The sequence below is a fragment of the Martes martes genome (genome assembly GCF_963455335.1).
Source record: "Martes martes genome assembly, chromosome: 2".
Lineage (NCBI taxonomy): Eukaryota > Metazoa > Chordata > Mammalia > Carnivora > Mustelidae > Martes > Martes martes.
The window spans coordinates 106,043,571-106,068,501 of record NC_137889.1 but is presented as its reverse complement, the minus strand read 5'-3'; the positions used below and the strand labels follow the sequence as shown (position 1 = coordinate 106,068,501).

The 24,931-nt window shown below is 36.7% G+C and overlaps 1 protein-coding gene across 2 annotated transcripts; it reads left to right on the top strand.

Moving 5' to 3' along the window:
- Window positions 1-606: 606 nt before the first annotated feature.
- GIMD1 (GIMAP family P-loop NTPase domain containing 1) lies at window positions 607-12,167 on the top strand (the record flags this gene model as incomplete). 2 transcript variants are annotated; one of them, XM_080831068.1, is made up of 3 exons in its annotated part: window positions 607-664; window positions 2,557-2,951; window positions 11,907-12,167. In XM_080831068.1, 2 exons carry the CDS (start codon window positions 2,559-2,561, stop codon window positions 12,165-12,167), a joined length of 654 nt encoding a protein of 217 aa, XP_080687194.1. The 2 variants fall into 2 exon arrangements, with proteins under 2 accessions (XP_080687194.1, XP_080687193.1); XM_080831067.1 differs by lacking the exon at window positions 607-664 and having other exon boundaries at window positions 2,532-2,951.
- Between the last annotated feature and the right edge of the window lie 12,764 nt (window positions 12,168-24,931).

Below are 24,931 nucleotides of genomic sequence, written 5' to 3'. Positions count from 1 at the left end.
TGTAGTGTAAATGAGAAATGTTCCATCATTTTCAATGGAAAAATTGTGACCATTGTTTTTGAACGTCTAGTTTGTGTTTAATAGTTGTCAATCTTGGAGTGCCTAGGTGGCTCAGTGGGTTAAAGCCTCTGCCTTCGGCTCAGGTCATGATCCCAGGGTCCTGGGATCAAGTCCCACATTGGGCTCCCTGCTCAAGCAGGGAGCCTGCTTCCCCCCTCTCTCTGCTGGCCTCTCTGCCTACTTGTGATCTCTGTCTGTCAAATAAATAAATAAAATCTTTTAAAAAAAAAGAAAAAGAAAAAGAGAGAAAAGAATGGCTTAAAAAATAGTTGTCAATTTTGCATTTATTTATGCTAGAAATAAGGTATTACCTATCAGCAATGCCTTAAAACAAATAATTTAATCTTGAAAATAAAGTTTCAGGAAGTATCTGTTGAAATGTTCAGCCTATCAGATGACAAAAACAGTTCAGTGCTGATTAGAGGAAGACAATGAACCATTTATGGAGAGGATTCTGGTAATAGATTAACCTAATAAAATACATACAGTATCAGTCCCAGAGTGGTACGGTGACACTGTCAGAAGGTTAAAGTTCATACCAAAGAACAACTGTACCAGCTCCAGGGAAGTCTTTGTGGAAAAAGTATTTCTAAGATTGGAAAAGGTAGGTGACATATAGCAAGTTATTGAGACTCTATAATAATTATTTTTTTTTAATCACGCATTTGATTCAGAAGTAAAAAGAAACTTGAGTGACTGTGGTTCAGCCGACAGAGCTGAATGAGCTGGGTAAATTGGGGTCACCTTGAGGGACTCCAAAAATGAGTGTCTTTTGTGTGGGGGTGTAAGGTTACTTCAAAATGTTCATATTAGAGTCTAGGGAGATTGGGGTGAGGGACAATAGAGGACAAGAAAGGCCAAAGGTATATAAAACTGAATAACAGAAGTACAAGTTATAAGCAAAATAATAAATATGCAATTATTTTTTAGATTATGTATTTATTTATTTGACAGAGATACAGTAAGAGACGGAGCACAAACAGGGGGAGTGGGAGAGGAATGGGAGGGAATGGAAGAGGGAGAAGCTCTGCAGGAAGCTCCATCCCAGGACCCTCAGATCATGACCAGAGCCAAAGGCAGACGTTTAAGGACTGAGACACCCAGATGCCCCTAAATATGCAATTTTAATTAAATGTCCTTACTTCTGAATCAGCAGGTTGAGTTCATTTGGCAATTAGCCTATAGCTCTGTCTTACTGATCTAATGAAAATGATCAATGACTTTAAAATGCTTATGTTCGGGGTGCCTGGGTGGCTCAGTGGGTTAAAGCCGCTGCCTTCGGCTCAGGTCATGATCCCGGTGTCCCGGGATCGAGCCCTGCATCCAGCTCTCTGCTCAGCAGGGAGCCTGCTTCCTCCCTTCTCGCTCTGCCTGCCTCTCTGCCTACTTGTGATCTGTCTGTCAAATAAATAAATAAAATCTTTAAAATGCTTATGTTCTATGGGCACCTGTGTGGTTCAGTCCTTAAGCATCTGCCTTCAGCTCGGTCATGATCCCAGGGTTCTGGCATCAAGCCCTGCATTGCGTGCGCTCCCTGCTCCATGGGAAGACTGCTTCTCCTTCTCCCACTCCCCCTGTTTGTGTTCCTTCTCTCACTGTGTCTCTCTCTGTCAAACAAATAAATAAAATCTTTAGGAATAATTATTATGTTTTACACAAAAGATTACCTCCATTTTAGGGGGTCAGTAAATGGAATAGATTCTCCCAAGATTCTCCTCCCTCTTAATTGAGCTACACAATGTGTTGGGCTTTACTTCCTTTATTCAAAAGCCAGTAAGTTACTATGGTAGATCATGGAAATGATTTATTAATTATTTCATGACAGAAATTACAAGCAGTTCTCATTTTCATCAGAATGTTGCCTGGTTGTAAAAAAAAAAAAAGTAAACAAAAACAGAAATCTCTTTAACAGTATTCATGCTTCATAGGAGACAAACATTCAGGAAGTCAGGAAAGATAATTTTTTGCAGATGCCACTTGTGTGTGTATTCCAGGGGTGGGGAGATGGAGAAATTGGGCATGTTTTTTAAAATGCCAGAAAGACCCATTTCTTCCACTCTTCTGTTCCTACTTGTCTTCCAAAAGTGATTTATTTTCAAATATTGATGCTAGCCTCATTAATGAACCCAGAAACCTCAGCACCCATTGCTAAACTGACTCACCTGTCACATTGATGAGTTAACACATTCCTCCTAAACATGGTTTACATCATCTTCATGTAATTTGTTTTTTTCCTGCTTATTTTCCTGCAATTATTGCTTCCTCGTCTCTTCTTTGTCTGTATTTGACTTTTCCCTCCTCTCCCATTGCAAACTACCGATATTATTTTAATCTTCCTGTTCTCACTGGGGTGTCTCCACGTTAGTGGAGCACTCCTCCACTAAGGGGTAAGTAAGCCAAAAGTAGTACCAGGAATGTTCCAGACCAAGTAAGAAGGCTTACATCGGGTGAATATGGAAGCCTAACTGCTTATGCTGAAACTTTGTTTACCCACAGACATGACAGACTCTAACAAGATGATCATCAACTTGGCCCTCTTTGGCATGACTCAGAGTGGAAAAAGTTCTGCTGGGAACATTCTTCTGGGAAGCACTGACTTCCACAGCAGCTTTTCTCCATGTTCTGTAACCAAAGATTGTTGTCTGGGCCGCAGTTGTCACCTCTGTGGCTTCATGCGTCGAGGGGGGCAAGAGATAACCCTGCAGATCCAGGTCTTGGACACTCCAGGTTATCCACACAGCAGGTTGAAACAGGAGCATGTGAAACAGGAAGTCAAGGAGGCCCTGGCACATCACTTTGGGCAAGAGGGTCTCCATCTTGCACTGCTGGTCCAGAGAGCAGACGTGCCTCTCTGCGGACAGGAAGCATCTTCCTCAGTCCAGATGATTCAGGTAATACAAAAAGGCAATTACACTAATGCCATTATTTCTATTTGGAGAACATTATCCTATGACAATCTGTTTAAAAGACTAGTTTAGAGCAAGTTTAAAACAACTCTTGGGTGATGGGTATTAAGGAAGGCACGTATTGCATGGAGCACTGGGTGTTATACGCAAACAATGAATCACGGGACACTACATCCAAAACTAATGATGTACTGTATGGTGACAAACGTAACATTAAAAAAAAGAGAGACAAAAAAATAAGTGTTGGTCACATAGAAATGGTAAAAATTACTTGATTTTTCCTACCAAGAGTCACTTTTACAATTTCCTTTAGAGGAATTCAGTTAGTCATTTTACATCTAGGTCACAGACAAACTCCTCAGCATCCCCAAGTAAGATGCTAGACTTCAGAGGTTAACTGACCCATGAGTGAATTTATAAATGTGTTCTTCAGACCACCTGCTTCAGAATCAACTGGGCTGTTGTTAAAAATGCATATTCATCCAAGTCCTACTGAATTTCAAGGGTAGAACCTGCATACCTGCATTTGCATAAATGGTTCATTTTTTTTTAAATAGCAAAGCTTAAGAACTACTAAAACTTGTATTCATTTAACATCAAGGGCACAATATCTTATAGTTTACCAACAAATGGGTGTTCATTCACTGATTTAGTCACTGAAAACTGTATCAGGTACTTATACAGAGCTTAATGACTGATGAACAATATATCAGCCCTGTCCTTAAAAAACTTACAGTCTAGAAGAGACAAATAGATAAACAAGTACAAGACAATGCATTAAGTGCCGAAGTAGTATAATGTATGGCCCGGGAAAAAGCAGGTTTCACTGTGACTTATATCATGGTGAACTGTGCTTTATTGATAGGAAAGACATCAGGAATTTTAGATGCTCTGAGTGCTTCATCATCTGTAGGGTCAGCAACTGATTCACTGTAGCCAAGAAAAGACCACAGGGACCTCAGCGTGAACATGAATAATATATGCCACCTTTGCCTAGTGGTCCGTTCATGTTTGTTTGTTCATTTATTAGAAGTCACTAAACTGGAAGCTTGTTTAGCCAGTCTAGGTAAGGATCTGGGAATAGGGAGGGCTTATGAATATGGCTATAACTAGGAGATGGAGGGAGTAATACTTGCATATGGTATATACACATGTATGAACATGGTATATACACATGTATGAACCAGGTCCATCTATAACCAACAATTCCTGGAAACTGCTCATTGAGCTGCTCCATTCTATTCATCTCTTGATTCTCTAGTCTGGGGCCGCCCAAACGTAACCGCTGGACTTGACTAGTATTACTCAGTAGCCTCATTAAGTCACCAAGGTAAGAGAACTCTTCACTACTAGAAGCTCCACAGGTAAACTACAGGGAGAATACAGAGCAGACCTTTTTTCACTCAAGAATTTGTATAAATGCTACTCTTCTTTCAGCCCAATCTCTGATCACATAGATACAAGATCTGTTACACTTAGAAAGATAGTATACTTAGATTCAAATAAGTATTTTTTCCCTTTAACTTGTTAAGGCATAAGATTGTTCTAAATGACAGACACACTTTTTTTTCAGTAACTGCATGTTTCTAAAAATGAAAAAAAAAAAAAGAGCCATATGTGAAATCACAACAAACTAGCGGAAAAAATTAGGGTGACAAGAGTATAAAAAATATTCTTCATCATCTAACTCCTGAAAAATCAAGGACATGCTGTACAAAAGCAAAGAAGAGAAGATGATTGCAATTAAGAAACAATGTGGAATCTAAGACAACCCACAAACTTCCCCCAAACTATTAAAGACTACATTTCAAACAATATTTCTGGTAGAAATCAAGTGAGGGAAAACCTGTTGCCGTTCCACCAGTGTAATTTTTTAAATAAGTTTTAAAGTTCATTTAAAGCTGTTATTAAGTTGAAGGTACAGATGGATATAAATCAGTAAATTCAGTAAATGCACAAATATTTCTCAAAAACTAACCTCTTTCCTTATGTCTCCAGATTGTTTTCTATGCTCGTCCTATGCTTAGCTGAAAAGAATATTTTAAAAGACATACAATTTAAGGGTGCCTGGGTGGCTCAGTCAATTTAGCAACTGCCTTTGGCTCTAGTCATGATGGTTGGGTTCTGGGATCGAGCCCTGCATCATTGGACTCCCTGCTCAGTAGGAAGTCTGCTTCTCCCTCTGCCTCTGCCTGCCACTCGTCCTGCTTATGTGCTTGCTCGCGCTCTCTCTCTCTCTCTCTGCCAAATAAATAAAACATCTTAAAAAAAAAAAAAAAAGACATACATTTTAAAAACAGACTTTTTTTCCGGTTTTAGGATATAGAACTCTATTGTAATCCCTTAATTTTTTTTATACAAGTGAATTTGATTCATACATGCCTCTGATCTTTTTAAAAAGTCCCTGGCATACAGCCGCCTTCGCTTACCACTGCTTTCTTAATTCAGTGTCCAGTTCATGACTTAAAGGCAGAGAGGAGATGGGCTACAGTTAAAGTCAGATCCAGAACTTTTTTTTCTAAAATAAATATCTTTTCCTTCCGAGGAAAACTGAGAAGCCAAGATTTAGTAACCTTCAGAGGGGCCCATGACCCCTGGGAGGCACTGCAGTCCTATCCTGAGCTTCCATCATAATTTTTGGTTGAAGATCGCCTATGCACAAGCTGGCTGTTTATGACCTTCTTCCTGAAGGTGCTTCAGTTACTGGTGGCAGCCATCTGGATGTGCTCACAGATTAGGAGCAGCTGCAGAATGTCTGAATATTCAACAGGACCAACAGCTGTTAGGAAGAGCAAGGAGTTGTTAAGGTCCTCTTGGTTCCAGACACACCCTGGATTTCTTTTTCTTCCTGGCTTATGCAAAATGGGGGATGGAATATCTGCCTTCTCCCTTTGGCTTTCCTCCTTTCTGGCGGCACTCATGCCTGCCTTGGAAAGAGCCTACAAGGCCAGTGCCAGAGAAGTGACCTCTTCTTTTTTGTACCTCCCTGGGGTCTCTTCAAATATCTCTTTTAATTTGTGCTCTAATATTTTTTAGAGGGGTTATAGGCTGCCAGCAATGACAAATGAAACATTTCCCCAAATGATCTCTTTTTTAAAATTTATGTTAGCCCTTCATAATTTATAGCAAAATGGTGGAGATGTGAGTCATCTCACATCTCCACCAGGGAATGATTCATCTAAATATTATCTGAATATCATTTGAATGTTATTTAAAAATCCACAAATAATGAATAAGAGAAGACAATAAAATCACCTTAAGAAAAGTGCTAGCAATCAGCCAAACTGCACTAGGAATTGAATCCAGGAATTGACTAAAGTCCAAATTCTTTCCACTATCATGGTATCATATATTATTACTGCACATAATCAGACTTCAAGCAGATATTTTTTATTTAGAATGAACAACTCAAATGTTGGTGTTACAGGTGGGTGTGTACACAAAAGGCTCAGAGAGGTGAATGCAAGGCCTGAAAATACTTAACAAAGATAACGAGCTTAGTTCTTGAATAGAATTTAGTTGAAAAATAAGCCTTCTTACAATTCTAAGTATGTGACTATAAATGTTACTATGAGTTTCTTGGCTTTGGTTCCTCACTTTTAAAATGAGGATAATTTTACCTATGTTCAAGAGTTTTAAGGGTTTTGTTAAATGATGTAATATGCTTTGCATTTTGCCTGACTTAGAGTAGATTCATAGAAAATTACTATCGTTAACATTTTTATTGTTTTTGTCACTACGCAGATTGTAATGAGTACCTCATTCAAATGAATTACTGGATATGAGCAATCTATTATAGATAAGAACATGGCTTCTAGAGTAAGTTATACTTGTAGTCAAGCTCCTACTTAGTTACTTGTTTGCTTTGGGACCTCGGGCAAGTAGCTTCTCTAAATTTCAATCTCTTCATTGGTAAATTGGGAAAAATAAAAGTGTCTACTTGACTGGGTTATTTTCAGGACTAATTTCATATTAACATAATAGTAAATTAACTCAGGCACTAGCACAAGATGAGTGCACACTAAGTGTCAGCTATGGTCATTATAATTTTATTGTTAATGTTTGTCTTACGCTAAAATTAGGACATATTATTTGTAAACTTCTTCAGGATTATCTTGATCCGAGTGAAATCAAATTTACACAGCCCTGATGTATAAGAACTTCCCTATTAATTTAGAAAAAATAATCCAGGAAGAAAATTCACTGGTTTAGTAAAGGTTAAAGTAAGAAGCTCCAATTTAGTGGGAAGTTCATGGTCTAGGCAGGTAGGGGACCTCTATTATAGGCCCAGGCCTGCCAACAATCCAGCTGTGAGGCTTTGGCCATTTAACATCACATGTCACAATATTCCCTTCTATAAAATACGCCAATTTGGACAAAAGATCTCTAAGGTTGAATATTTACTGAATCTGATCTAACAAAGTCTTATCATTCAGCTCTCGGCAAAAGAAATGTGGTGCTTTACGTGGGATGAGAGTAAGGGAATAGTATGAAATATAAAGAATGGTCCTTATTGTCCTCCTGTTCCATGATAATTTTTTTCTCAGTTGATGTAATAGTTGGCTTTTTAAAAAATTCCCCCTAAAAAGTCCAGATGCTATGATTTCATCAACCACAAACAAATGGGGCAGGGCTGGTGAGGTCCTGGGAAAATGAACATAATTCCTGGAAAACAAAGTTTATATCCTAACTAGTTGTCCCAAAAGGACTAGATGGACTCATACCCATTAGCACTCTGAAACCAAACAATTCATGATTGATTATAAAATTTCCATCTAGCTTAGTACTATATTTAAATTATTAACACCAGATAACTTACATTAACTCATCTTACTCTTGGATTTTTATGTGAGGTATCAATCAACTGTGATTATTCTTTCTCTGGGTCCATAGAGAACACGTTTGGCCACTAACATGATGACTATACACCAAGCGACACTACTTTCAAATAGTCAACTATTTTCCAGCCAAAAATCAATCTAAAGATTATAAGCTAAATCAACCATTCTCTTCTATTTTTGGCAGTAATTCAAAAGTGCAATTTCTCTCACAGTTTAGGACATGAGCATCCTTTCATAAATAACTATCAACATGTAAAAACTTCCCAGTGGCTGAACACATGGACTTGCAAGTGGTGTTGAGCTTACAAATCTATTTTCCTTAGATGGTTTAACTCATTTTCCCTGAATGTTATTATAGTTTAAAGTATAGGAAATATCTGGTGGAGACAAAAAGGGAATGTGTTAATGTTACAACGCAGAAAACCAGGAGTTAAAGATATACTGTGAAAGTTATACAGTTATACCATTGAATGCAATAAGTACTCACCTAGCAAGAGAAGAATTCTATATTATAATATATAACTCAGGAAGGGATCACTTGGGCCAAACAGTTTATTTAGCATGAATTTTTATTATGGTGATGTTTCAAAAAATATTTAATGACAAATGTGGTTCATGCATCAACCAAAATCCAGGGGGTAGACCTAGGGGTAGCACTTAAGATGTTAAGGGTAGTGTCTATTTATTAACTTGTAATACACATTTCAATATTATAATAATCAAAATAAACAGATCAATACTGGGTGAATATTAGAACTGGCTCTAAATTTGAGAAACTTTGAGAGAAAAGAATGTTTAAGGATCAATAGTTTCACTTTAGAGAAGTCCCAATACTATACACTATACAATCCCCAATAAGGCTCAATCACTCTCTTTACTTTGTACATCTTCACTGCCCTATAACTCTCTTGTTGATTCCTATGCTTGAAGCATCATCACATGCTAAAAACTGCACCTGACTCCTCCCTTTACCTTCACTTTCCACCCCCACCCCAAACCGGGCCAAATGTCTGCCTCTAAAGCACCAATATATTTTCTATCACAATACCTGATGTTACAACAAATGGAAAGTATTTTCTTTCCCGTCTGTCCCTCTTCCTCAGTTCTAAGTTAGTACAAAAGAATCTCCACTAGACATAAGCAGAAAAGTGTATGTCATGGTCCACTCTGTGTTCCTGAGACAAAGTAACCCTCAGTATCTTTGCAGAAGGAATAAATCACCTGGAATTCTTTTTAAAATTCAAATTCCCACATTCCATCCCTAAAAATTCTGATGCATTTGTAGCAAGCATCTCAAGTGGTTCTGATGTACATAGCCCTGGAATCTCTTTATTCCCAGAATCTAGATCTATTTAGCACTTCATTAAGTTTTCAACTATTTGTATTAATTTGATAGGGCTGCCATAACAAATTTCACTACCTGCATGTGTTTTAAGCAACAGAAGTGTATTACCTCTCAGTTCTGGAGGCTAGGAATCTGTAATGAACATTAGCAGGATTAATTCCTTCTGTGGGCTGTAAGTGACGAATCTATCCAAGGGTCTTGACTTTCTTTCTTTATGTTTCTATGGCATTTTCCCCTGTATTCTTATGTTTGCCCATATTTCTCTGTTTTTTATAAGGACACCAATCGTATTGCATTAGTGGCCTTAACTTGACTCATTATATTGGCAACAACACTATTGCCAAATAAAGTCACATTCTGAAGTACTAGAGGTTAGGATTTCAACATATGAGTTTGGAGCTGGATACACAATTCAAACCATAACACCTGTTTATTTTGTGATTCTTTGATCTTTTTCACAAGAAATATATTACAACATACTGAGTATGGCAAGTGTTGCTATGTCACTGTTAGCTAAAATGTGATGTTGACATTACACAAATATTTAGATTTACGAACAGCTATCTTCTTTAAAAGTTGGGTTAATTTAAATTTTGCTAATTTATGTTTTGAGGGCACATGAGACTATACCAATTAAAATACCTTTTTAAAAGTTCTTTTGTAAGGTTCAGAATCTATTAAAAATAATTATTCATTTAATGTACTGATCCTGAAATTTCAATTCAGATTTTCTTCAGGCAGGGCACTTTTAGGAGAACCAGAAATATACAATTATTCTATGGTGCAGACAAATTTTAAACAGATATGAGGAAAAATTTTGGACTTATTCATTGAGAGAATCTGAATACAAAAGAGAAAGTACAGACTACATGCAAATCCAAGAGCATGAACTATAGAACAAAAGAGAAATTTTACAGGAAGGTAAGTTTTGTGTCCCAAAGATTAAACTTCAAAACTGAAGACTCAAAACAAATAAATAAAACCCTAAGCCTTCTGTTTGAGGTGATGGTGAAGCTCCAAACTCCAAATTAGTCCAACCAATTTCTATTGAGAGTTTACAACATGAGGCTTTGATAAGAAAGACATAGATTCTGCCTTCCAAAAGCTCATAGTCAAGTTACAGAGATAAATACATAACTCTGATAAATGACAAACTGTATTAGGAATCGTAATTGGTAACCATGGTCTAGATATGTTTAAATTTAAATATATTTTCCAACAGTTACCATATTTCCATATTATTTACCTGTTTGGATTCTTCCTCCTTTCCTTCCTTTATCTCTCTTCCTCTTTCTCTCTTCATTTTCAGTTTTATAAACACCAATCCTACATTTGTTGTATACATTGAAAATAGTTTCCCAACCTGTCTTTCAGATTTTTTAAACCCAAGTTTGTATTATCTCCCACAAAGCATTATGTTGAATTTCAAAAGGAATAAAGTATATACCACTAAATATTATTCTCCCTTCTTTCTTCCTTCTGATTACTAGAGGTCCTGGATATTTGTTATATTTATTCCTAAGTATTTCACATTTTTCTGAAGACTCAAAAATAGAATACCTTAAACCTTCTATTTGAGATGATGGTGAGGGTCTAAATTCCAAATTGCTATTATAAACTGGTAGCACCTTTGAAAATATTTTGGTAACAAGAATATTTGGAATGAAGGGAATGTCATTTTACTTCCACATTGTCATGATTTCTTATAACTTTTAGAATATTAAAAATGTTAAATGAGGGGCGCCTGGGTGGCTCAGTGGGTTAAAGCCTCTGCCTTCGGCTCAGGTCATGATCCCAGGGTCCTGGGATCGAGCCCCGCATCGGGCTCTCTGCTCAGCGGGGAGCCTGCTTCCTCCTCCCCACTCTCTGCCTGCCTCTCTGCCTACTTGCGATCTCTGTCTGTCAAATAAATAAATTTAAAAAAAAAAAAATCTTTAAAAATGTTAAATGATTATTTCTAGACACCTTCCACATTGTGTGAACAATTTGCCACATTCCGTTGCTTCCATTTTATATCAGCTTATTTTCACTAATCAAACAAGACTTTATTCCATAACCAACTTCTACACATTACTAAACAAAGGAATACCAGTCTTCAGTGTTTTTCAACCACATTAGAGGAAGTCATCTGATAAACTGGGCTTGATTCTGGCATGTGAAGTAAAGAGGATTCGAATCACAGTAATATTTTGTAGTTGTTCCAAATCACTAAATGTAATTTGATCTTAGCTTTTCCATTACATGTCATCTGATTAACCAATAGATTGTAAACAGATTATGTAATTATAAATCCTCAGAAGATACTTTTAGTTATGATAATAACACAACATTCCTACAAAAAAAGATAGGATAATTCCCTTGGCTGAAGTCCTTTGACTTAAAGGAACTGTAGTTCTAATAGCTTCAGGTTGGCAGGTAAATATAAATTATTGCTGAATGTTGTAAATGAAATTGTATCATATGCATCATTAATAATATGCAGTTCTAAAGTTGTATATACATAAATTATTAGAGCAAATTAAAATGAAGCCTTTTTTTTAACAAAATCCGCTCATCTCTCTATTTACTTCCATTATTTGACCCCATCTTCACTTCCCATTACATATATCAGCTTTTAGTAACATGACAGCCAGATCTGTTGACTGTCTATGTCTAATATATGCCTAATAACTAATATATGTCTAAAAACTATCCTTTGCTTGTGTTTGAGGACTATGGGCCAAGTCAAATAGCCATTTAACTTCTTTCTTTCAGGAACTTCTGGGACATGCTTGGAAGAATTACACTGCCATTCTTTTCACCCATGCAGAGAAAATAGAAGAAGCTGGGTTCAGTGAAGATAAATACTTGCGTGAGGCCTCCGATACACTGCTGACCCTGCTAAATTCTATTCAGCACAGATATATTTTCCAGTATAAAAAAGGAAACTCACTTAATGAACAAAGAATAATAATCTTAGAAAGAATTATGGAATTTATAAAAGAAAATTGTTACCAAGTTCTTACCTTTAAATAAAATTTAGATAAAAGGAAAAGAGCATTGGGTTTTAGAGTCAGAAACCTTGTTTCAAATTGCCTCTGTTAGAATGGATGAGAACTGTCAGAATTACCATAGGCTGCTGGTTAGAGTGTACATTGGTATAACCAATTTTGGACAACTGTTTGGCAGTTAAGAAGAATATAAAGTAATCAAAATTCCTAACACAAATCCTATGACACAGCGACTGCCCTCCCAAGTATACATTCAGCAGAAATGTGTACATTTGTGCACTAAAAGACATGTGTTTATAAGAATGCTCATAGCAGTACTATTCATAATAGCTAAGTAGCTATTGGAAATTATCCAAATGTCCATTAACAGTTAAATGGATAAGCAAATTGAGGTATATTCACACAATGGAGTATTATACAATAATGAGAATGGGCAAACTACAACTGCATATAACAATATCAATGAACTGCCCAAACAGAAAGCTGAAAGAAGCCAGACATAAAATAGGATATATTGTATGATCCCGTTTATATAAAGTTCAAAAACAGCCAAAACTGATGTAATATAAACTACTCTGATGTTAGAAGTGCTGGAAATCAGGAGAGGTCACTCTTTGGAGAGGATAATTAGCATGCTCTGGGCAGCTTCTGAGATTCTGGTGATGTTTCATTTTCTGAACTGGAGACTGGTTTCAGAGTGTTCACTTTGTGAAAATTCAACAACTAACAGTTCTGATTCATAAACTGTTTGGTATATTTGCTATATTTAAATAAAAGTTAAAATGAAAAATTACTACCTATCTTTTAAAAACTATCTCCACTACTTACTTGATGCTAGACAAGGAAAATTATTTAATCCTGTGAAATCCTCATTTGGAATATCCTCTTGATAGTTACTGTAATAATTAAACAACTTGGCTCATGGTAGATGCTCAATAAATATTAACTTTCTTTTCCCACCTTCTTATGACCTGTGGTTCCTATTTAGGGTTGGAAATGCAGGTAAAAATTCAGAGCCTCGCCTTGCAGCAGAAACAAGGGTAACAATAATCAAAAATGAATAAAACCTTGACTGAAGAAGAGCCTTCTCTACCTTCTAAGGTTTGTTACTTTGGCTTAGTAGAGAGCTCCAGGATGGTCTCAAAGGCAGCAGTATGGACTGAAGGAAAATAACTCTAGTCAATCATAACACCCAAGACTACCACTAAATCAAAACTGGATCACCCTCATGTTTAACATTTGTACATAAGCTTTATAATTTATAAAATTCTTTAACTAAGATAGTTCCTAATTTACAAACAGCTTGGTTTCATATTTTTTAAGTGTGTAGTGCACTAATTTCCTATTAGAAATAGGATTATAGCTTATGATTATTCTCCCCGGTAAGCTCTCAAAAGCCTACTTGATGCTTAATTTTACCTGAACTCTAGCATAAATGGTATTAGAAAACCTAGAACCAATTTAATTGTAAAGTGAGAGCTTCAACAATGGAGCTGATTTAAGAACTAAATAAAAAATTGACACTTCCCTAGAGGTTGGTCACTTGGTGACAGAAAAAGATATTTACATATTTTAGAATTTATTTATTTATTTGAGAGAGAGAGAGAACAAGTTGGGGGGAGAAGCAGAGGCAGAGAGAGAAGCAGCCTCTCTGAGAGAAGCAGTGAGCCCAATGTGGGGCTCCATCCTAGGACCCTGAGATCATGACCTGAGCCAAAGGCAGATGCTCAGCCAACTGAGCCACCCAAGTGCCCCTAGGGATTTGGGGTTGAGAAGCTGAAACTGAAGTGAGTGGTGAAGAGAGGGGGAAATTCAGGTTTTAAGCCCTTCATATCCTTCATTCATGTGATGTCAACTCTTCTAGAACATAAATACTAGTTTCAGGAAAAATATATTATACCGAACATTAAGGGTTCAAGATCTTTGGTGTTAATAATTGATAGAGGGAAAGTGTCACCACCAGTTTCAAAGAGGAAGACTTCTGTGATTTTCTTCCTTAAATTATTTTTATATCATCATATATATGTATATATACTTAACTCCCTAAATGTGATCATATAACATACTTGACTTTCTTTTAGTAGTCTTATATTTTGCTTTTTTGGTTTGCCATTACCTCTCTCCTCTTCCACCTCTCCTTCTCCTAATGCACATCAGCCAATTAGAAAGAGCTCATGTCAACAAAGAGCATGACATACACCATTCCTATTTTCTGCATGTCCAAGTAAATTACACAGAGTACACATATACATATAAGCATATGGAGGACTTTTGTCTTATTTTTGTTTATTTATTTAACTTATTTTTGATGTGGAGAGGGGAAGGGGAGAGAAAGGGAGAGAGAGAGAATCTTCATGAGATCATGACCTGAGCTGACTTCAAGAGCCAGATGCTTAACTAAGTCACCCAGCTACCCTGACTTTTGTTTTTTCTTTTTTTAAAAGATTTTCACATTAAACTCTCTATGGTATCCTTTTTTTTTTTCACTTAATACTACCTCATAAAAATTCCTTCAACTCTGAAATGTAACTTATTAAATTCAAACCTTTTAACACTTCAGTGTATTTGTAACAGTCTGTGCAACTGCTTCTCTATTGATGTGTACTCCAGTTTTCTGCCACCCAAAGTCATGCTCCAACTATTTCTGTATATGTATTTTTATATAATACTGACTTTTTCCTCTGTAAGTTATATTCCGTAAGTTATATTTCCTGTAAGTTATATTCTGCCTGAAAGTATACATACAATTTAATTTCAATATCTTACCCAATTTCTTTTCATATTGTAAGAAATTTTATTTTCACCACCGTTTCTGTACCCTTTCCCTATATTCTTGTCACCAATCAGTGTTATCATCTTAAATACCTACTGCTAACACGTTTGATAAATGTAAAATCATCTTACCTTAATTTGCATTTCCCAGATTACTATTAGAGTATCTCTATAAGTATGTTGCTCATTTAGATTTACTCATCTATGAATTGTCTCTTCACATTCTTTGTCCTTTTTATCAATTTTCTATTGGATTACTTCTTACAATGATTCTTTGCTTGACCCACACTTCTGTCAAGCTTAAACTTCTCCTAGCCCCACCTATGCACTTCCTTGTAAAATCTAGTCTCAGCAAGAACTCTGGTAAGTCAGTTTAACCAAGACCCTCCCACTCTCAATATCTGATCAGGTTCCTAATCTCCACCAACTCCCAAGTGACCCCTGATCCCCACCCTGCACCTTACTTGTGAATTCCCACTTGCCTATGCTACACTGGGAGTTGAGCCCAATCTCTTTCCCAACTCTAAAATTCCATTGCAGTAGTCCTATACCTATCTTGATGTTCCTATAAAAAGACTGCCTTACCATCTTTAACAACTGTCATTGAATCTTTTTTTAATTTTTTTTATTTTAAGACTTTTTATTTATTTCTTTGACAGACAGAGATCACAAGTAGGCAGAGAGGCAGGGGGAAGCAGGCTCCCCGCTGAGCAGAGAACCCAATGTGGGGCTCGATCCCAGGACCCTGGGATCATGACCTGAGCTGAAGGCAGAGGATTTAACCCACTGAGCCACCCAGGCGCCTGATTTTTTTTTTAACACTCCCTGCTTGGCAAAATAGAAGAGCTCAATTTATACTATAGATATTAGTCTTTCATCTGTCTTTTATGTTGCTTTTTTTGAGTCAATTCTATTATTTATCCTTTAACTTTGTTTATGAGAAATTTTGCCGAACTAAATTTGTGAATTTTCTTTTTTTTTTTAAAGATTTTATTTATTCATTTGACAGACAGAGATCACAAGTAGGCAGAGAGGCAGGCACAGAGAGAGAGAGAGGAGGAAGCAGGCTCCCTGCTGAGCAGAGAGCCCGATGCGGGACTCGATCCTAGGACCCCGGGATCGTGACCTGAGCTGAAGGCAGAGGCTTTAACCCACTGAGCCACCCAGGCGCCCCTGTGAATTTTCTTATACTCATGTATTTCTGTGTACATCATACAAGATATGGTTTTAGTTTCATTTCCTTCCAGATGGGTAACCAATTATATTTTCTCTATTTATTAAATAATTCATCCTTTTCCTACTGAAGAAAGATAAACAGATAGACAGAGGGAGGTAGATTATATATAGAGAAAGATTTCCTATATCTATTTCTGAATCTACTTTGGATTTTTATTTCTTTCCATTACCTATTTTATATTACTGTCAATACCAGAATGATTTAACAAAAATGGCTTTATATTATTCCTTGACATCTAGAACAAGTTTCTCATGTTTCTCTTATTTTATGTTACCGTATTTCTTTCATTTTTCTTTTTCTTTACTAAATCAGCTTTGCTGATCCTTGATAATTTGAAAGTTCTAACTGATATGCATTAAGGATTATTTCCTTATTCCTGAATTTAGAATCAAGCACTATTGCATGATAACAAAGTAACAACTACTTCACTAGCCGAGAACTTTCTACATAGCATCATGCCCTCACCTAGTAAAATAGACCTTTAGAACACTTTCATTTCCTCCCTATCCTTTTATCCTTCCCATGTCCTGCTTAGGGAAGAGGGCTTTAGAATGTTTTTCTTTCCCCATTACCAGATCTTGCTAAGACACTTAATTAAAGACTTCCCTGACAGATTGCCCCTTCTGTTCAAAAGTCTTTTCTTAACAATTACATTGACCATTCCCGGTACTTACCATTAGCTCTTTCAACTTAATACACAAATATTAGAAGGTCCATTCCTTAACACTGTTTTCATCTTCCCTCATCTTCATAATTAGTGTGTTATATATACTCCTAATATACTCTTAATTCTAGTACAGTATCCAAGAGGCATTAAATTCTAGACATGTTCTTCTATGTACCATTATGCAGCAGCAATCCTTACACCTTACAATAATCAGCATAAGGGATGTAGAAAACTAATTCGTTAGCTGGTAGCAGGGTAGTTGAATCACAAGGATGGTGAGACACTGAAGTGAACATCCTGTTGCTGTGCTGTACTCTACTGGAAGTTGGGTGGTTTTTGTTGTTTTTTTTTTAGGTAACTGTGCATGTATATCCATTGAATAAATTCACCATAACTGGGGATAATTACAACTTGCAACAAAAGAACCATGTAACCAAAACTAGCTCTAGGTAAAAGAAATGATGTCCAGAGAGTTCATCTTTGGTACCCCACCACCTTTCCCATTAGGCTATAATTTGCAATCTTTCCTTATTGCAATCTTTCCTTCAGAGGCCCAGTCTGTGCACTATTCTCACCTGGAAGACAAAAACCTCTATTGAGCTTTGTATTTGAAAGTGCTTTGAACATTTTGGAGGACTGGAAAATAGTATACTTGATATTTTTGTGCAGCTAAGATTCAAGTCCCATTAGCACATACCATCTTGGTGCATTGGTGATTCAGCCCTAATACTAGCTCTGACCTTTACTAGGTTTATTCTTCTAAATATATTACCTTAATTAGTAATTTCAGACTTCCATTTTTAGTTATGTTTATCTATACTGTGCCATGTCTTCCATAAAGAATTTGCTAGATTTTCTGTTCTACTGATTTTCAGGGATATTATAATTCTTTACAAAAGGCTAATGTTTTTAAGTGGCACTGCTATTTCCCAAATTCTCAAACTTTATTTAAAAATTAGTGTCTTCACAAGCACCTGAAGTTTTTTCAAAGCATGTGCTGTTTTAAGAGAAAATGTTATCCTTTTATATGAAAACTAAGGTTACACAAAAAAGTTATTTCTACCAACATCATTCTCTTTTGCTAAACCTATTGAAAGTGACTTTTAGTTTGCATTTTTCTTAATCTTTTTCAAAGAGAAATCAAATTGTGGTGTTGATTTTGGATAACTCCCACACTGTGCTTTCCAAATTCCCCAGGTGTAAAAAGCTGAATGGGTTTAAAATTAGTAAGTATCAGCCAAATATGCAATCTTAGAGCTGAAAAGTTAAGTGGATGCATACATATATTGAGAGCATTTCTCTACTGGGATGTATAATATTCTAATGAGGCAATTAACCAAAAAAAAAAAGTAAGACTTTGTTAGAGCAGCCTTCATATGAAGGCTCATCACAAATATTTCACTGTAAAATGAGCAGACATTAATATTACTATTTGAGCAATACTGTATATTATGTAGCAATGGGAAAGGCAAGAAGACTAGTTACCCCTTCATTATTATTTTTTTTTTTTTTTACAATTATTGAGCCCCAGGATTGTTTTTGGTGCTGTTGCTACAGACAATAGTCTGCCAGATAGGAAATGATGTTGATGAAGACATAAAATAACACTTACACACATATTTTATTCAAAAATCCAGAGAGCTGGGAATAGTGTGTTAGGAGGGGGGTGGGAGTCAGGAAAGGGAAGGAAAAAAAATAAACAAGGGAATACATAAGGTTGAAAAAATATAATATGCAATAATTAATTCACACTCTGAAATTCCAGATGGCTCACTTTCAAACCAGCAATTATTTCATTGTTTTGGGTTCTTTTTCCAATTTTTTTTTTGGAGTTATACCCCTATGAATTATCTCTGCCAAGACTTTTATCCAAAGGAAAAACTATAACTATAAAAAGTACAGTAAGCAAGAATGTGTAAGTCACTAACTCCTTTCTATCCCAACGAGTTGGTACCTGAAGATCTGGTTTTGTATAAAGGCATATTAGCTATCAGCAGCTACCCTTTTTTTCATTATTACTACAAATTTTGGGGTTATCATCTAAGTAGTACTGCAAATGAGGCCTAACAATAGAGTTGCTCCTGGATTAAATAAATACATATTGTCTGTCTATTTATCTATCTATCTGAAACTTAAGTGACTTCTCTCATAGGTTGGCTTTTGGAACGGACTGTCAGATCAGTGCCCTCAACAGAGCACTATGCAAAGATTCAAGGCACATGGTTCTTCAAAATGAAACTTTATTTGGAAAACCCAAAAGACTCTACTCCAAAACTGCCAGAACTCATACAGGAATTCAGTGAAGTATCAGGATATAAAATCAATGCACAGAAATCAGTTGCATTTCTGTACACCAACAACAAGACAGAAGCAAGAGAAATTAAGGAGTCGATTCCATTTACAATTGCACCCCAAACCATAAGATACCTAGGAATTAATCTAACCGAAGAGGCAAAGAATCTGTACTCAGAAAACTACAGCGTACTCATGAAAGAAACTGAGGAAGACACGAAGAAATGGAAAAATGTTCTATGCTCATGGATTGAAAGAACAAATATTGCAAAAATGTCTATGCTACCTAGAGCAATCTATACATTTATTGCAATCCCTATCAAAATACCATCAACTTTTTTTGAAAGAAATGAAACAAATAATCCTGAAATTTATATGGAACCAGAAAGACCTCGAATAGCCAGAGGAATATTGAAAAAAAAAAAAGCCAAAGTTGGTGGCATCACAATTCCAGACTTCAAGCTCTATTACAAAGCTGTCATCATCAAGATAGTATGGTACTGGCATAAAAACAGACACACAGATCAATGGAACAGAACAGAGAGCCCAGAAATGGACCCTCAACTCTATGGTCAATTAATCTTCAACAAAGCAGGAAAGAATGTCCAATGGAAAAAAGACAGCCTCTTCAACAAATGGCGTTAGGAAAATTGGACAGCCACATGCAGAAGAATGAAACTGGACCACTTCCTTACACCACACAGAAAAATAGACTCAAAATGGATGAAATATCTAAATGCGAGATAATCCTTGAGGAGAACACAGGCAGAAACCTCTGACCTCAGCTGCAGCAAATTCTTCCTAGACACATTGCCAAAGGCAAGGGAAGCAAGGGCAAAAATGAACTATTGGGACTTCAACAAGATCAAAAGCTTTGGCACAGCAAAGGAAACAGTCAACAAAACCAAAAGACAACCGAGAGAATGGAAGAAGATATTTGCAAATGACATATCAGATAAAGGGCTAGTATCCAAAATCTATAAAGAACTTATCAAACTCAACACCCAAAGAACAAATAATCTAATCAAGAAATGGCCAGAAGACATGAACAGACATTTCTGCAAAGAAGACATCCAAATGGCCAACAGACACATGAAAAAGTGCTCAATATCACTCAGCATCAGGGAAATACCAACCAAAACCACGATGAGATACCACCTCACACCAGTCAGAATGGCTAAAATTAACAAGTCAGGATATGACAAGTGTTGGCGAGGATGTGAAGAAAGGGAAATCCTTCTACGCTCTTGGTGTAGTGAATGCAAGCTGGTGCAGCCACTCTGGAAAACAGTATGGAGATTCCACAAAAGGTTGAAAATAGAGCAACCCTATGACCCAGCAATCGCTCTACTGGGTATTTACCCTAAAGATACAAATGTAGTGATTTGAAGGGGCACGTGTACCTCAATGTTTCTAGCAGCAATGTCCACGATAGCCAAACTATGGGAGGAGCCTAGATGTCCATCAACAGATGAATGGATAAAGAAAATCCATTATCCTTTATCCTTTATCAAAAATTCTTTATCCAATGGATAAAGAATATCCGTATAATGGAATATTATGCAGCCATCAAAAACCGAAATCTTGCCATTTGCAATGGTGTGGATGGACCTAGAGGGTATTATGCTAAGTGAAATAAATCTATCAGAGAAAGACAATTATCATATGACCTCACTGATATGAGGAATTTGAGAAACAAGACAGATGATCACAGGGAAAGGGAGGGAAAAATGAAACAAGATGAAACCAGAGAGAGAGATAAACCATAAGAGACTTAATCTCAGGAAACAGGGTTGCTGGGGGGTGGGGGAGGGTGGGAGGGATGGAATGGCTGGGCGATGGACACTGGGAAGGTATGTGCTATGATGAGTGCTGTGAATTGTGTAAGACTGACGAATCACAGACCTGTACCCCTGAAACAAATAATACAGTATATGTTAATAAAAACAAAAACCAAAAACAAAAAAAAGGTAATTGCTGCCAGCAGCAGCGGCCTGGTTTTACCAAAAGGTTCTTCCTAAGAATTTCTGCAACAAAAAGAAAAAGTTGATAAATTATCTTTGTAACCAACCACCCCAAAGGAGTATTTAATGATCTCACCTCTTCTTTTAGAGTCTCTTAAATACCCCACTAATGGAGTCATCCTAATGTCCTTACATGAACTGCTAGAGTTTAGGGACTTTATCACTATCTCTCCCTAAAATTTAAACAAAGAAGTTGTTTCTCACCCAAAGAAAACACGTAACATATAACTCACATGGGAAGTATATTATAATGGAGAAGAGCACAGGATTAGTAAGAAGATCTAGGTTTCAGCTAGTTACACCTTAGCATAGGCATTTATTTAACTTTTTTGTTAGTTCTTTGGGGTAAAATGAGATGGCTGGTCTACTTCTATGGAGTTAAAAAATAGGTAAGATGTGTAAAAGTACTTTGTTAGCTATAAAGCACTAAATATCTTAATAATAATCCTATAATAAAATCCATGGGAGCAGAGAGGCATTATTAATATATTTCTCCTAATTAATTATATTATTTAATATATTTAATGTTATTTAACATATTTAATATAATAATATTAATTAATATATTCCCCCCTTTTGTTGGAGAAGGGCATGGTTTATTCCTTAATTAAGATTTTGGAGAGTAAAGCTTTCTCCACAGACAGCAATTTGTAGTATTATTGTTAGTTGAGTTACATTAATTTTCTTCCCAAGTTTTTATTTGGTATCCTGGTGATAAAGTTTTAGTTTTCACACTGTTGCAATAGGACTTAGAACCAGAACTTGTGTCACAATTCATGTAGCTAAAGTACACAGTTAATACTGAGTACTTCTGTTATTTTTATATTTTTAAAGGTAAAACATAAAATTTCCCTGGAAAGCTGAGGTATACTCATGTTCCTTTAACGCTCCTATTATACTCAGAGTGAAGTGCTTCCCCACTGACCAAGAACTTAAAAACAGAATTGCTTCTATTTATATTAAACTAAAACACAACAGTGAGAAATACTGTCTTCCTAGTCTAAGAAAATTATAAAACTAAGAGTCCCTGGGTGTCTCAGTCAGTTAAGTATCTGCCTTCACCTCAGGTTGTGATTCCAGGGTCCTGGGATAGAGCCCCATGTCAGGCTCCCTGCTCAGCAGGAAATCTGCTTCTCCCTCTGCCCCTCCCCCAGCTCATGCTCTCTCCGTCTCTCTAATAAATAAATAAAATCTTGAAAAAAAATTGCAAAACTATTTAAGGCTATCATTAATACTAAACCAGTCAAAGGGCATTGATGAACAGGGATGGTCAGTATCTAAATATTTAAACAACAGATTTCAGTGGGAGGGCATGGATAAGAGAGAAAATTTCGGTAATGCAATAAAGAAATCCCTTCAGCAAGGGATGAAATACATCTGGTACAGAGGGACAATGAAGTACTGAAAAAGAGGACCATGGCCTCCTGGGGCTTCATATACACTAGGTAATGTTCTGAACAGGAGTTCAACTTCTCAGGAAATCCCAAGAACATAGTTTCTGGAAAAGGAGCATCCCCTCCATGAACTGGTATCAAAATAATATGTATTATATTCTAGGAATTGTTTTAAGTACTCTGTGGCTACTAACTCCCACAATCTTCATAACTCTGAGGTAAGTATTTTATTATACCCATCTTAAATGAGGGGAGTAAAGTATATAAAGGCTAAGGAGTTGCCCAAGCTTACACACACATTTAATTTGTAGAGCCAGGAATCAAAACTAGGTAATTTGGCTTCAAAACCAATACTAAGCTCTATGGACATCTTAGCATCTCTGATAGCCATCTACAAATGCAGGTTTCTGAACCTGCAAAGACAAGGCAAACAAAGATTCTGGGACCCGGTTAAAGTTACTAATGTTGCTCTTCAGAGCCCTATCCACACACTCTACCTTGCTGACATGCTATTAAAAGTCCAGGATCTATAAAGAACTCCTCAAACTCAACACACACAAAACAGACAATCATATTAAAAAATGGGCAGAAGATATGAACAGACATTTCTCCAATGAAGACATACAAATGGCTACCAGACACATGAAAAAATGTTCATCATCACTAGCCACCAGGGAGATTCAAACCAAAACCACATTGAGATACCACCTTACACCAGTTAGAATGGCCAAAATTAGCAAGACAGGAAACAACATGTGTTGGAGAGGATGTGGAGAAAGGGGAACCCTCTTACACTGTTGGTGGGAATGCAAACTGGTGCAGCCACTTTGGAGAACACTGTGGAGATTCCTCAGGAAATTAAAAATAGAGCTTCCCTATGACCCTGCAATTGCACTACTGGGTATTTACCCCAAAGATACAGATGTAGTGAAAAGAAGGGCCATCTGTACCCCAATGTTTATAGCAGCAATGGCCACGGTCGCCAAACGGTGGAAAGAAACAAGATGCCCTTCAACGGACGAATGGATAAGGAAGATGTGGTCCATATACACTATGGAGTATTATGCCTCCATCAGAAAGGACGAATACCCAACTTTTGTAGCAACATGGACGGGACTGGAAGAGATTATGCTGAGTGAAATAAGTCAAACAGAGAGAGTCAAGTATCATATGGTTTCACTCATTTGTGGAGCATAACAAATAATATAGAGGACAAGGGTAGATGGAGAGGAGAAGGGAGTTGAGGGAAATTGGAAGGGGAGGTGAACCATGAGAGACTATGGACTCTGAAAAACAACCTGAGGGTTTTGAAGGGGCGGGGGGTGGGAGGTTGGGGGACCAGGTGGTGGGTATTAGGGAGGGCACAGATTGCATGGAGCACTGGGTGTGGTGAAAAAACAATGAATACTGTTACGCTGAAAATAAATAAAAAATTTAATTAAAAAAAAAAGTCCACAAGTTATTTTGAGTATTTTGTAAATAGTCTAAATAGGAACTTTCATATTTATAAAAAGCAACAACAAAGTATCTGTTTGGCAGGCACTTAATGTTCTTGTATCCATACAGTACTTAATGTTCTTGGTAAAAGCAAGGCAGAGGAAAAAAAATTTTAATTTTATGTTAAAATCAACATGTCCTGAAAATGACTCATCTCAAAAGAATAACACACATGGAATTTCTAAATATAAGAAAAATCAGTATTCCCAATATTCACTCTAAGATAGTACACCAACCTTGTGTAAGAAAGCATCTTGGGGAGGCTCAACTTTTTTCCCCCCTGGTTATTTCACACAACATAAACAGAGGTCAAGAGTCACCAACTGTTTAGACTGCGACCTAAAACCATCATCTACTGTTGAAATCCTTAAAGGGCTGAATACCAGCCAAAGCCAAAAGATTTACGTCTAGTTCACGAACAATGCAATTTTTGTTGTTAATCCCGTAAGAGCTCTCTCATCCCGGCAATACAATTCAAACAACTATTTTTCTATAATAACAATGACTAATAATGGGCCTGTATTGATAACTTGAGTAATGCTTTATGTAACTTAAAAATTGGGAACTGGGCGCCTGGGCAGCTCAGTCAGTTAAGCATCTGCCTTCAGCTCAGGTCTTGATCCCAGGGTCCTGGGATGGAGTCCTACAAAGGGCTCCCTGCTCAGCAGGGAAGTCTGCTTCTCTCTCTACCCTCCCCCCTGCTCGTGATCTCTCTCTCTCTCTCATTCAAATTAAAAAAAAAAAAAAAAAAAAAACCTTAAAAAAATAAATAAAAATTGGGAATAAGTATTTCAACTACCTAAGTAGTTGACACACTCTTTAATTTGTATTAGATTTAAAGAAATTTAATATAATTGGGAAAATTGGAAAATACAGAATCACAAGACTTTGTCATAGTCTTATTGC